This window comes from the organism of the source record quoted next, unplaced genomic scaffold, assembly GCF_019419815.1.
Source record: "Pyrus x bretschneideri cultivar Hongxiangsu unplaced genomic scaffold, Pyrus_bretschneideri_v1 Contig2, whole genome shotgun sequence".
Taxonomy (NCBI): Eukaryota; Viridiplantae; Streptophyta; class Magnoliopsida; order Rosales; family Rosaceae; genus Pyrus; species Pyrus x bretschneideri.
This window is the reverse complement of record NW_025999501.1, coordinates 11157646-11171752: the sequence shown is the minus strand read 5'-3', so window position 1 is coordinate 11171752 and position 14107 is coordinate 11157646. Positions and strand designations below refer to the sequence as shown.

Sequence of the window (14107 nt, the reverse complement as noted above, 5' to 3'; positions counted from 1 at the left end):
ATGTGTATTCAACTGCTTTAATTGGTTTTTTAGGGGTTTATTCTAGCATGATCTAAGATTATTCATTTACTTCAATCATTTGACTTTCCTTTTGTCAATTTATGCATATATATACATTTAAAACGTGTAAGTCGTGCGTAGCACACCATAATTAAAAAAATGTCTTCTGCATACGCATGAGCTCATGCATTAAGGCTAGTAAAAAATAAAAATAGACCACCAATCAGTGGAAAAAGTAAAAAGAAGACCAACAAACCAAAGACAAATTGTTGTGCAACGCGCGTGCATTAAGGCTAGTGAAAAGTAAAAATAGATCACCAATAAGTGGAAAAAGTAATAAGAAGACCAACAAACCAAAGACAAATTGTTGTGCAAATAAGGACATCGCTATAAGAATTAAACAATAGACAAAGAGAAGAACATTGACAAGCACAACAATTGGACAAAACACTAAGTAATTTCTTGAAACACCAAGAAAAAAAATAATATGTTCGGTTGCAACGACTTTGCTTTATATAATACTGCAGAAGGGAGTTCCTCGGACCTTTCTGCAAAATGTAAACAAAGACATCAACTGATATTTTAATGGAGAAGGGGCATATACAACAACAAGAAGATTATAGATTATATTTGAGAGACCTTTCAACTTTCATGGGATGAAGGGAAAAGACCTAACAAAATAATTAGAATTGTCAAATTTGGGTGAATAATTTAATGATTTAATTGACAAATGGGATTTAATTAAGGCATCAGTGAGAAGAGAATAAAAATTTTTAAACACAGTTAATTCATAGATTTAGGTGCAAGATAAGTCCACATAACATCTTTTAAGTAGAACAGACAAATAAAGAAGGCCTGGTTTGGTACTGAGGTGATTTTGAAAAAGCTGGTATAAAAAAAAGCTGGAAGATGTTTTTGTGTTTGGTAAACATTCAGCTTCAGCTTTTTTTCACAGTTTTGGGTGAAAAAAAGCCAAAAACAAGAAGTTGCAAAACCCAGCTTTGAAAAACCGGCTTTTTTTCACATCTATTTTACATATAAATTTACCAAACACTATAATACTGCTTTTTGTTTTTTTCAAAAGCACTTTTATAAAAAAGTTTACCAAACATTCTGTTGTTTTATTTCACAGCTACTTATTCTCACAGCACAGCAGAAGCAGCTTTTTTTTCAAAGCACAACAATGCCAAACCAGACTCAGAGCTCAGAGACCGTTATTGTAGAAAACATTTTTGTTCATGAACTCTTTTGTGCCCATACCAACTTAGAGTCTAGACAAGCAAAAGGAGTCGTTGTGTGGTACATATTTCTTGCAATCTTTGGAGTTGGATTAAATATTCTGCGTAATACGGTCAAAAAAGATCTCATGCGATGTGATGTATCCTACCCCAACTACCTTGTTTTCCCTTAGAAAAGGACACCCTGAATCTTGTTGTCAAAACAAGGGAGACTTGGAAGCTTATCAGTTAGCTCACTCATCTGCAAGTCTACCCTAACGTTGTAAAAATTTCTTCAATTTTGATCCGGTTGATTATTGAGTGTAATTTCTAAATTTATGATTCTGCGTTCTAAAACAATTAACCATGTGAATAAATGATAACAAAATTGAAATAAATTCCGAAGAAGTTGTTGAAGCTTCATAAGAATGAAACCTGAAACTTCACGTTCATTCAAACTTCACAAGATTGAAAATTGAAAGAAGTATTTTGCTTTAAACAAACTCATTTCATGCCAAACATTAAGATTACATGACAATATTTGACGAATCGAGCAATTCAGCAACTGTTAATGTATTCGAAACTTTAACATGCATTTACCTTACTAAGAACAAGATCAGCTCGTCGATTTGATCAGATGGCTTCTTATTTGCTAGGTACGTAATGAAAATTTGAAACCAGAAAAACCAGAAAATTTCGATATCTACAAAATTTGTTAATGTAAACATGTCTCAGCAACCTCTTCTTTTACCCAAACGAGGGAACATCTTGAAGAAGATGTTCTCCACAGTTTTGTAGTACCATTTTCTCCATCTCTTATAGAACGCGAGTGGCCCGATGAAAACTCCAAAGCCAAAGCTACATCCAATCTCAGCACTTATAAGATCAAAATCAATTTCAGGTTGAGCATTTTAGTGTTGGTGTGGTGGTGGTGACAATCCTAAGGTGATAACAATTGTCCCGCCCTAATCCCGAGTTACATTCAGGATTGACAAATGACTTCACCACGTACTTGTTCATTTATCATGTCTCGCCTCCGAGACATGACCAAAAGCAAAACGACGATTCAACAAGGCATTAACTTTTTCTTGTATATCATGACTACATCTAACCTTTGTGTTACCTATGTACCTAAGACAGGATCAAGCCCATATGTAAATCATCCTTTGTAAAACTCTAACATTTCACATGATACTTTATAGCAGAAAACATAGAGTTCCATACTACATAACAATCATATGTCAACCAAGATTTGTCATTTCGTCATTCACATATTGCACATGCTTTCCAACTCCATTCCACAATCACATCAACTTACCAATTCAAATATGCATAATGTAACTATGTAAACCAATCAAATAAAGTAATAATTCAGGAAATTTAATGAAGCAATCACTGTATGTCCCTATCTGGACCCCAAGCAATGTTATGATCACTAATTTACCAAAACAATTATTTATCGTGAGCAATTTCTAACCAACTCCGGACTACTCAACGAAATCCCACTAGAAAATGGTCATTTCTGATGTTGATGGACTATCCAGGAGGATTACTTAGACGTCGAAACTTCCAGTTCAGATCATCAGTCCTTAAATCACCCAATCAGCATATATCGAGCAAATCGTCACCATCAGTGATTTATTATTCATAGAGATATCCCTGTAACAAACTATTGTGAATTTTGAGTCAAGGAAAAATCTAAGTTTCCGTCCGTCAACCTTCCTTAAACTATCGTTCAAGTTGAGTTATCTTCCAGCACATGATTGAGTAAGATATTTTTACGCGTTTAGACATCGAAATTGTATATTCAATCCAGATATCTTGTACTCTAGATTTCTTGGACTTGTTTTGACCCTCAAATTCTTGAGTATTCTTTTAGCCTTCTCGACATGTTTTCTCACTCAATCATTGAGGAATTCATGATAGGTCGACTTGGCAAATGTGTGCGCCAGTTTCATATCGATGCTAGCAGAAACCATTGGAGCATAATCTTCTTACAAGTTTATCAGATTTATCAAAACGAATTCCAAGTGGCTTTGAGGATTGAGTAGTAATTCAGCATGATATTGGTGAAGGTATAAACATAAGTTATGAGCTTGGTGATTGTGGCGTTAATTTTCAAGTGTGGCTTGAGACTATAACTGTCATTCAGAGAATGTCGTTAGAGATATGGTTTCTCTAACTTAAGCTTTCATATCTTATACCCTTCGATTTGGAGAGCAACTCTAGTGATTAGCCACGAATAAAGCCTTTCGCAATATATGTTCGTCTCTACGTATATTTCCACTGCTTCACTCCAGGGTCACATTGTTGTGGGAATGTGGATGTCCAAACACTTCTAGCAGATGGTTTGGTGCGCTCTGGGATAGTAAGGTATCGTGATCGAGGCATGAATCGAGTGATCTAGGCATACTCGCACATGAGAAGTAAAATGATATTTTGGCATCCTCGAGAACTTCTCACTAGCTTATTGAGACAACAATGGGTGATCGGCATTACAAGCTGTAAACTGTAATATCAATGGCTTAATTGTTGGGTTCACTAAGAAAATGGGCAAGACGGCTCATCTACGGCAACACTTATTAGTTACCTATGGTTCAGACTCATTCTCGAAGTTCATAACACGAAGAATGTTTGGTGAGGTCCATTTTCATTTTGGGTTTTGATTTTTCTCGTACAAATATTTTCTTACTAAGTTATTCTATTTATGTGGGTATTTCTGCCATTACAAATTTCGGGTGAGTTATTTGCACTCGTGGTGTTCAACCTTACGAGTTATACGAGTATTATACTACTATGTTATTGAGGAAGGAAGAAGGTATGAGCTAATATCTAGAAAATTCCAGATTTTTGGAGCAAAATCCGGGATGCCAAATGTGTAGCCCAGATTAAAAGGAACAAAGGATGGTCATTGCAGATGAAGTATAAAGGAGAGAAAGGAGGGAGAGGTGAGAAAAATCAGAAGAGGAGTGATGTGAGGAGAACCAATAGGAAGCAGAAGAAAGAAGGGGAAATGAGAGAAACGAGAAGCACGAAATCACCCTTGACCCGTGGACCCACGAACCCGGTTGTGACCCGTAGGTTTCTTAGGTGAAATTCATCATTTTTCCTATGGATTAGGCCAATCTACCACTCCCAATCCTCATATAGACCCTTCCTCTACCATTTCTACATCAAATTTGAGAGGATTGGGTTTGGAATTGAGAGGTTTTGCACCGGTGGGTGCGACAGCTTCGGGGTGGCGATCCACCAAATCCAAAGGTACCTCAGTCAATCACCACCATCGATAGACTTCCCATGAGGTCTAGAACAAAGCCAAATCAGTTGTAGGGTGGCGAAGCACCAGAGATGGCGAATCAAAAAGCACCTTTTAAAGGGTTTCCGACGGGTTTTAGTGGAATTGGGGCTTTTTCCGGCCAAATTGGTCTTAGCCATAGGTATGAAAGTTGCTCCACTCACTGAGATCTTCATTTTTTGTGAAGTTTGAGAATTTTTAGAAATAGTTGAATTTTCCGGCGAGACGGAGAAGCCGATCGCCACCGGCGGTGACGCGTGTGGCGGCGCGTGCCCAACGGGCAATGCTATTTTACACTAAATTGATATCCTGATCTCAAATTTGATATCCATATGATGTGATTTGAGTATTGTGAATCTAGTTTGATTAAGGTGCGTTACTTGATAATTATATGAATCGACGATCCGACCGTTGGATCGTCACCAAACTTTGATACGTTATAACACATAATATTTGAGGATATTAGAAACTTACGGATCAGGAATCCGACTTGCGAATCTTCCCAGTTAGGACATGTAAGTTATATGTTCTATTGATAAGAATTCTAAGACATGATTTGATAATTGTTCTAGGCGGCAATCGTTCGTGACGCCTTGATATTTGTGCTAGGGAGTTATAGCACGGACTCCAGGTGAGTGGGCTTTTCGATTTTCTATATATACGTATATACATTTCCCATTTTTCCCAGAAAGGGTTTTAAGTGGAATTTCATTTAAGATGCCATGTCATGGTTGCTTTACATTTTAACCTATGCATTAGTATAGTTTTGAATAATGTTGCATGATGTTGCAGAGCCCACGTAAGCTACAGGTGAGTACATTATGATGTTAATGGTTGTGATGTATATGGTTATGCCTGGATGCATTTAGTACTCATTATCCTGCACCCCAGTGTTAGTGTTCCATCCGAGGTCAGGGTCAACCTTCACGTGATCGTTCACTTCCTGCACCATACGCTCACCTTGGATCCAAGGCAGGTGCCAGCCTGTAGGTGACTTGCAATACTTCGCACAGCCTTCACGTGATTGTAACACTTAAGCGTATTTATTTACACCCAGCCTGTCGTACAGACCACATTGGGTGGTTCTGACTTGTGTGTAGGTTTAGAGCCGTACAGGTTATGTTAGGTGACTCTGGCTGGCATATCATTTTATATTGATTTATTTCACATGGCTTACTTATTTCATTGCTAAGATACTTGACATGGCATATACTTGGTTTTCAATACTCTCGAGCATGATTTCTATATACGTATGTATTATTATTTTCTGGGAAATTATACGGGTTTTACGGCAAAGGGTTATACTGTTTTCAAAATTGTTTTTATTAAAAACTTTATTTTCAGGCCCACTCACCATTGATTTTTAGCCCTTCCAGGTTTTAGCTGTTGGAAGTTCGTATTGACAAGGATTTGTGGCGAATCTCAGTATAGGTGGCTACCTCTGAGGGTATGATCTTTACCCACCTCTGAGGGTATGATCTTTACAGTAGTGTCTGAATCTTCAAACCTATTTGAATCTCAATGCACAATCACAGAGCAGGAAACAGACACTACAACGAAGTGTCTGAATCCACAGAACAAGAAATAAACACTACATTGCAGTGTCTGAATTCACAAACTTATTTGAATCTCAATGCACAATCACAAAACAGAAAACAAACACTGCAATGAAGTGTTTGAATCCACAAAACAAGAAATAGACACTATTACAGTGTCTGAATCCACAAACCTATTTGAATCTAAATGCACAATCACAAAATAGGAAATAGACACTGCAACAAAGTGTCTGAATCCACAAAACAAGAAGTAGACACTGCATTGTACCCAAATATTAATTTGTGTAAAGATTGACGTTGTTATTTTATGACTCTGTTCACATCTCATGTATGTAGGGCTGGAAAAAAAAAATTCTGAATTACCCAAACCCGATCGAAAAATCCATAATTCAAAACCGAAAAACCCCAAATAAAAAAATCCCGAAAAGTTTGGTAACCCATACCGAAAAAATCCCAATGATTCAGTACAGGAATTGGGACTTGGTTGGCAGATGTTCAGTAATCCCGAACCAATTTATATACATATTATACATGTATTTGTCACATATTATATATATTAGAACAAATTGTAACCATTGGATTCGGTTAAGATTGTTGGGTAAAAGACCTCACTCTCTCTAATCTCTCAAGGAAAATTTTATTTAAACCCATGTAACCTCTTTTTACACCCAACTTAAATTTTAAATGTTAATTGCCTATTTTACCCTATTGCATAATTACTATTAAGTACAAAATGAAATTAATAATATAACTCAAATTTATCAATAAACCCAAACACTATAATTAAACCCTACGATCACTCTTTGTTTATCCTACTTTCATTCTGACTAAAACCCTAATAGCTTTCATAGAGAAAAATAAGTTTTTTTATTGATGGATGGTGATTTTGAAGTTTTGAATTCTCCAACCAAGGTATGACTCAATTTATGAAATTTTTGTTCGTTTGATTTCAATTTTTTAAAGTTTAAAAGTTATCTTACTGTAATGTTTTGCGTCTACCTCCTTGTACCTAAGTTCAAATCTCTTCCCCGTAGATTATAGTAGTTTTAAATATATGGTTTGCTTCTGGCTCTGGTTTTGGTCACAGGCTCACAGTTGTTGTTATTGGAATCGGTTTTGTTGAAAAAAAAATTATTATTTCTAGTTTAAGAAAGCAGAACTGGAGACATGCATGCTTGTTCTGTATGAGTTCAATTTCAAAGAGGAAGAAGAAGAAGAAAATAGCGTAATTAATCAATCTTAATTCTTAGTTTTAAAGAAATGGTGTTCAATATTCATCTCTCAGCTTGAAGAGATCATGATTGAAGCTTTTAATTGCCAAAATTCAATGGTTCTATAACCTAAATCGGGAGATACCAACCATTATGGATCTAATAGGTAGTACACTAGTTTGCATTGATGTACTAAACTCAAGAGAGACCAATAGTTTGCATTGATATACTAATTGCAGAAATAGTATTGCCTAAAAGTCCTAATAACTGATGATAATCTGAAAGCTAATCTTGAAAAGCAAAGCACGATGTCAGGAGAGACCAACAGTTATGGGTGTAAAAATAAATTCGCATATTGAATTGGGTTTATGGGGGTATATTAGGTAGTAAATTAGGGTTTTAAAGAGATATTAATAGTTTAGTTAAAAATCAAATGTGTGCAAAGAGTAAGTTGGGTGTAAAAATAGGTTACATCGGTTTAAATAAATTTTCCCATCTCTCAAATGTGTCAGCACTCTCTCACTCAGATGACCTCACTCTCTCTAACCTCTCAAATATCTCCACACTCTTTCCTCTCCTCTTCTCCTCCTCTCCTCAACTATGTCAACAGGCTCTATTTAATCTCTCGAATCGTTTCTAGACTCTCTACTCTTCTCCTCCTCCATCTGTGAGCAAACTCAACACATCCGACCACTACACCTCTATGACTCCTCCATATTCCAGATCCAAGCTTCCATGGTTCCACCTCCAACGACCTCCAAATCGAAGCTTCTCTGATATGAAGGAGCAAAGACTCATGAAATTATTGTACCTTGGTTTCAATTTGGATTCTTAAATTGAGAATTAGGGTTTTGAACTTTCAATTTGGGGATTTAGAATTAAAATTAGGATTTATGTTTTGAAAATCCTCTAATTTCAATTACTGCTTGATATCTTTGTATTTGGCTTTCTGCTTTTGAATTTTGATCGAGGGCTTCTTCGATCTTTGTATTGTTGACTCTCTGATTTTTTTAAGGGTTGTTTGCAAATTTGGGATTTGGGGTTTGCGTTCTTCATTCGATCTTCTAAATTAGGACTGTAGTCATTCCCAATCCTGAACCGGAAAACAGAAACAATTTTGAGAATCCCGAAATTCGGAAATACTAAAATTTTAGTTCGATTTCGGGTTTTAGAATTGCATCCCAAAAAAGAGTCGGTTTGGTAAGATGGTGTACTTAGAGAATTTTCAAGATAGTTCATAAAATTAAATTTAAAGTGCCACGTAGGATTTTTTGTGTTCCAAGAGAGATGTCAAATGAGTCTTCAAATTTAGGACTTTTTGTGTATTCATAGCATCTTCAAGATCATCGAGCGGCGACAGTTTTCAAAAATTTTCTTTTTCTTTTGATTTATGCCCATGACAAAAGACTTTGAAGAGGATTCGACGTTTGTTGGAGATAATTCAAAGTAATGCTTGTTTATTGACGATTGCAAGATCATCAGACGGTATTGCAATCTTTTCGTTGTGATGCCTTTATGGTGGTTCTACAATTTGCAAGGTTTAGTCCATGACTGTTATCTTTCATGTTGGTTATTATCTGTGATTAAAGAATTGTATTGTATTGCTAATAAGTTTGACAAATCAATAATGCATATATTATATTTGCAAGGATTCTAGTCTTTTTTCAAAAGTGAAACATTTGACGCATAACATTCCGTTGTGGCTTAAATTTGATATTTTCGCACCATACAAGTACATCTTTGCTCATCGCTTCGTGTCTCAATTTTGAAGTATTTAACTAGAACTATATATAAAGTATTTGTTACAAAATATTGGTTGTTGTAATGAGGTTAACAAAGATTTGCAATCTAAAGAGATGCGTATTGATGTTGCTATAGAACAAGTACAATGATTGATCGCTTATTTTGAAAAGTATAGAGAAACTAGTTTGCAGAGGCCATAATTAATGCTATAAAGCTTCTGTTGAAATGGACATTGATTTCGTGGTTCTAGAAAAGCATCAAGTTTGTAGCAAAAGACACTTTAATTAGAATGATTATGAATCATCCCAATCAACTGAACAATCAGTGGAGGAATCTTTTAGGGTTCATTACTTCTTACATATAATAGGTCAAGCTATTGGTTCACTAAAGAGAAGGTTTGAAGAATATCAAGCATATGATGATATATTTGGGTTTTTGTTCATTTCATAAAGGTTGAATTCGATGGACAATGATAAATTGAAAGATTGTTGTGATCATCTTCAAAACTTTCTCAAGAAAGTTAAGTTCTTTGATGTTGATGGGGATGCATTATTTGTAGAGTTTAAGCTTTTACGAGAGTGTTTGCCGAAAGAAATGAAGAACATTGACATATTGAACTACTTGAAGAGAATGCGTAGTTTCCAGACTACAAGCATTGTATACAGAATTTTGTTGATTGTACCGTTACGATTGCATCTGCGAAAGAAGTTTCACAAAGTTAAAATTATTAAAAGCATACTTGCAATCAACCATGTTGTAGGAAAGGTTAGATGAACTTGCTTTGATATTGGTAGAAAGTGGTTTCTTAAACAAAATTGATTATGAAGGTTTAATTGATGATTTTATAGCAAGAATGCACGAATAAGCATCTTTAAGTGAAACTTCAATGCTAGACTTTTTTAAGTTTTTTTCATTTGTTTCTCAAAATTGAACTGGTTGTTGATTATTTACTAATATGGTTATTTTTGTAATTTTCTTTACATTTAATGATATTTAGAAACCGATAATTATTGTGATTTTTAAGTTTGTTTATATATTTGCTTTTTATCACCAATACATTGTTCAATTTTTTTTCTAAGATTGTCTTAAGAATGGCCCTTTTATAAATTTGGCACAAGGCCCCTAAAATATCTGAGAGGCAGCCCTGAGGTACACACGGTTAGTGCAGGGAAACAGTCCTCGCAAGTTGGAACGGCAAGGGCAGAAACAATATAGGCCCCCCAGACTCTGAGCAGCAGCGGCACGGTGGTACGTTAGGTTTTCTTTAGACCTAGCTCTCGATGCTATGTAGAATTGTACACCCAAAATACTTTCTTATTTATTATTCACCAAAGCTGTACAATATATACACACACAAACCTTGTCTTACAAGGAAAACTATAAACACAACATATTTCCTTCCTAATAAAAGACTCCTACAATGTCTACAATGATTCTTACAATATATATTCTTAACGACTCAAGGTTGTGCCTCGAACCGTGTCTTTCGACAGGGTTCGATCCCGTTTGCTGGAACTTCACAATTCATAATACAAAACATTTCAAAGAGAAAATGTTACTGCAGAGCACGCTGTACTGCTCTTCGTAATCATTTCAACCGGTCCAGCTTTGGTGTATGTGAACATGTCTTCGATGAGGGCCAAATCTTTCCTCCAGCTGAGGGAATATCTTACCAAGCATTTTATACATAGTTTTATAATACCATTTACTCCACCTCTTGCAAAACATAAGTGATCCAGTAGCAATTCCAAAGCCAACAATAAATCCAACTTCAGCACCAATCAGATCCCATTCAATTCCGTGCGCAGAATTTGAATGTTTGCCTTCTAATGTTGGTGACAACCTTGCTGATCCCTCATCTACGTTACCTAGCGACGATAACGGTGGCCCATATAATCCTTTATTGCCTGCGAAGGAATCTGCTGAAAAAGACTGAATCTGAGTGCCGGTTGGAATCTTCCCGACTAGTTGATTGTTCGAGAGATCCAGGAATGAGAGGAAATTAAGTTTGGAAAACTCTGATGGAATTGTTCCGCTCAATCTGTTGTCCGAAAGGTCTAACGATTCAAGTTGTCGTAGGTTGCCTAATGACGATGGGATTGACCCAGTGAGAGCATTACTGGACAAGTTGAGGCCATAGAGGGATTTCAGCTCTCCCATATCCTCAGGTATTGATCCACTAAACTTGTTGCATGAGATGTCAATCAAGGTGAAAACAGTTAGAATCTTTACCAACTCCATTTGCAGACCTTTACTGGTAACTGTTATAGCATCCTGATAGTACACTTGCTCGAACTCTAGAACTTGAAATCGGAGGTGATTAATCCTTGACATGGCACCGTCTTCATCAGCCATCATTGCTTGCCATGTTTTCAAAAAACTTCCTGGTATTTCACCAATAAAATTATTGCGAGCTATGTCAATAATTTGAAGCTTTGTCCAGGAACTGTTGGTCTTGAGGCATTCAATGCGATCATAAAGTTTGTTGCAGCGCAAGACAAGTACACGCAAGCTGGATATGCTCTTCAGTAAGCACGGAAAGACATCTGTTATCTGATTGTTTCCCAGGTTTAACACCTCTAACATTGTGCAATTGGCTAGAGATTTTGGGAACTGACCACCAATCACATTGCCATTGAGGTCTAGAGTTTGTAGACTGCAGGGCTGAGGAAAATTATCAGGAAGAGTGCCAGAAAGTTTGTTTCCCCTTAAATTAAGTACTGCCAGTGTCCAACTCATCGCAGTCAAGCACTGGGGAATCGGGCCACTTAGAGAATTATTAGACAAATCAAGAACTTGAAGATATGGTTTGTTGCACATTGATTCTGGAATGCTTCCATTTAACTTGTTTCTTGAAAAAGAGAAGAACATAGTGTACATAAGGAAATCACCAATGTTAACTGGAATGCTTGAGCTGAAATTATTTCTTGAGTAATCCAGATAAGTGGCCAATTGTGGAAGCATTGGGATTTGTCCCTGAAGCTGGTTGGAATGAAGGTCAAGCATAGACAAAGTTGAAGTAAGATTGAGGAAAGGACCTTGTAGAGTTACCAGAGAGTTGCAAGAAAGATTTAGTTGAACAAGATTACTGATTCTCCAAATCCAGTTGGGTATCTCACCATGAATCTGGTTATCTGATAGGTCCAAAGTGCTTAATGTTGATTGATTTCTCAAAAAACCTGGGAATCTTCTCAAATTGCCAGAAGCTAACTTCAATGTGGTAATTTTCGGAAATGAAGAATGAGAGGAATTGGTGTGATTGTAATTAATAGACAAGCTATTGCATGAAAGATCAAGACTTGAGAGATTTTTCAGCTGCTGAATATCATTAAGAAGGAAAGAGCCGGTGAAGTTGTTTGAAGAAAGTGAGAGTATTCTAAGCTCTCGTAAATTAAAGATGGATACAGGTATAGGACCTTCCAAACTGTTGCTGCTCAATTCAAGGTTGTATAGGGTAGAAATATTTCCAAATTCAGGCAACTGACCAGAGAAGTGATTTTCGGAAAGCTGTAACTTTTGCAGCAAGGGAAGTGAAAACACAGAAGGTGGAATAGTCCCATCAAGTAGATTGTGTCGCAAATCAAGGTTCACCAGATTAGTAAGGTTTTCCCAGTGAGAGGAATTAATCTGACCTGTTAGCTGATTGTAAGAAAGATTTATTATGGTCAGATGCTTTGCCATACTGAAGGATGGAATTGAACCGTTGAACTGGTTTCTCGACAAGTCCAAATAAACCAACTGTGTAAGGTCTTCCATTGATCTCGGGATTGACCCAATGAAATTGCAAGTTGAAACTTCTACGTTGGACAGCAGTTTGAGGTTGCCAATAGAGTTTGGAAGCAACTGGCCTGAAAAATTTGCCCCATTGAGAACCAGGGATTGAAAAGATCCACCCTTCGGAAATTCTGGTAAGGATCCTTGAAGCTGCGGATTACCAGATAAGTCAATACTCTGCAGTGTAGGTACGAGGAAGATCTTCTCCGGAAATGTACCATATAATCCAGAATTCATGAGGAGCAAGGAAGTCAAATTTTTGAACTTTGAGAAGAATTCCGGAACTTGAGTAGACAGATTATTGTTCTCTATCCGAACAACTGAGAGTGATTGAAGCTTCAGTAATGAACTATCAATAGGGCCTGAAAGATTACAAGCTGATAAGCTCAACACTCTCAAGTTTGGGAGTGAAGACGATATCGCTTGGCACCAATTGCTCCCCTGTTCTGATATCCTTACGCCATCTAGATGAAGTTCAACAAGCTCAGAAAACTTCCGAATGAGCACATTCAAATTCGGACTCTCAAGATTCAGTGAAGGATTTCCTGGAAAGTACAAGGTAGATAAATCAAGAATTTCCAACCTTGTCAAATGTGAGATCTCAATGGGAATTTGCCCGGAATAAGCAGTATTAGACAAGTTTAGATAGCTCAAATCGGTAAGCTTTCCAATTGCAGATGGAATTTGAGAGCCGTAACCAACTTCATTGTCAGCCAAATTGAGGCTTCGAAGATGTTGAAGATCAAAGAGGCTGCTTGAATTGCCAATGTTGCCTGAGATACATTCACCACTGATGTCAAGACCAACGATATGTCCATCACTGCAACTAAGACCAGCCCAAGAACAGCAGTCAATGCTTGAATTCCACGATACGAGCTTAGAGGAAGTGGAAGGATCAAATACAAGGCTTTGTTTGAAATGGAGCAATGCAAGTTTCTCATCTTGAAGACATTGGCTGTGAACTGGGATGACATTAACACAGAGGTGGATCAACTTAACAGTCATTAAAAATAGAAAGAAATGGAGCAAAGTTTTCATCTTGATAAACTTTTAGAGACACTGCTGGAAGATGATTAGGTGCTGTTAATGGATACGGTGGCTGGCAACTATAATCTTGTGGAAAACACCTTCATGAAATTTTTCAATATTAGCTCGACTTCGAAGTCTTTAATTAACCATCAAAATAATTTTTCTGACTCGAACCAGGAAAAATGGGGCAGGAATATAAGGGTTTGAAATATTATATATCTCTTACGTAACAGATGCTATCGACCTTTTCTTTTATATTTTTTACTTGTTTTGCTTGTCAAA

The 14107-nt window shown here is 36.7% G+C and overlaps 1 protein-coding gene across 1 annotated transcript; it reads right to left on the bottom strand.

The window, feature by feature from the left end:
• Positions 1–10615: 10615 nt before the first annotated feature.
• Positions 10616–13801, bottom strand: LOC125476843 (receptor like protein 26-like). The gene has a single exon (XM_048583407.1). The coding sequence runs from the start codon at positions 13799–13801 to the stop codon at positions 10616–10618; it is 3186 nt and encodes a 1061-aa protein (XP_048439364.1).
• Positions 13802–14107: the final 306 nt, after the last annotated feature.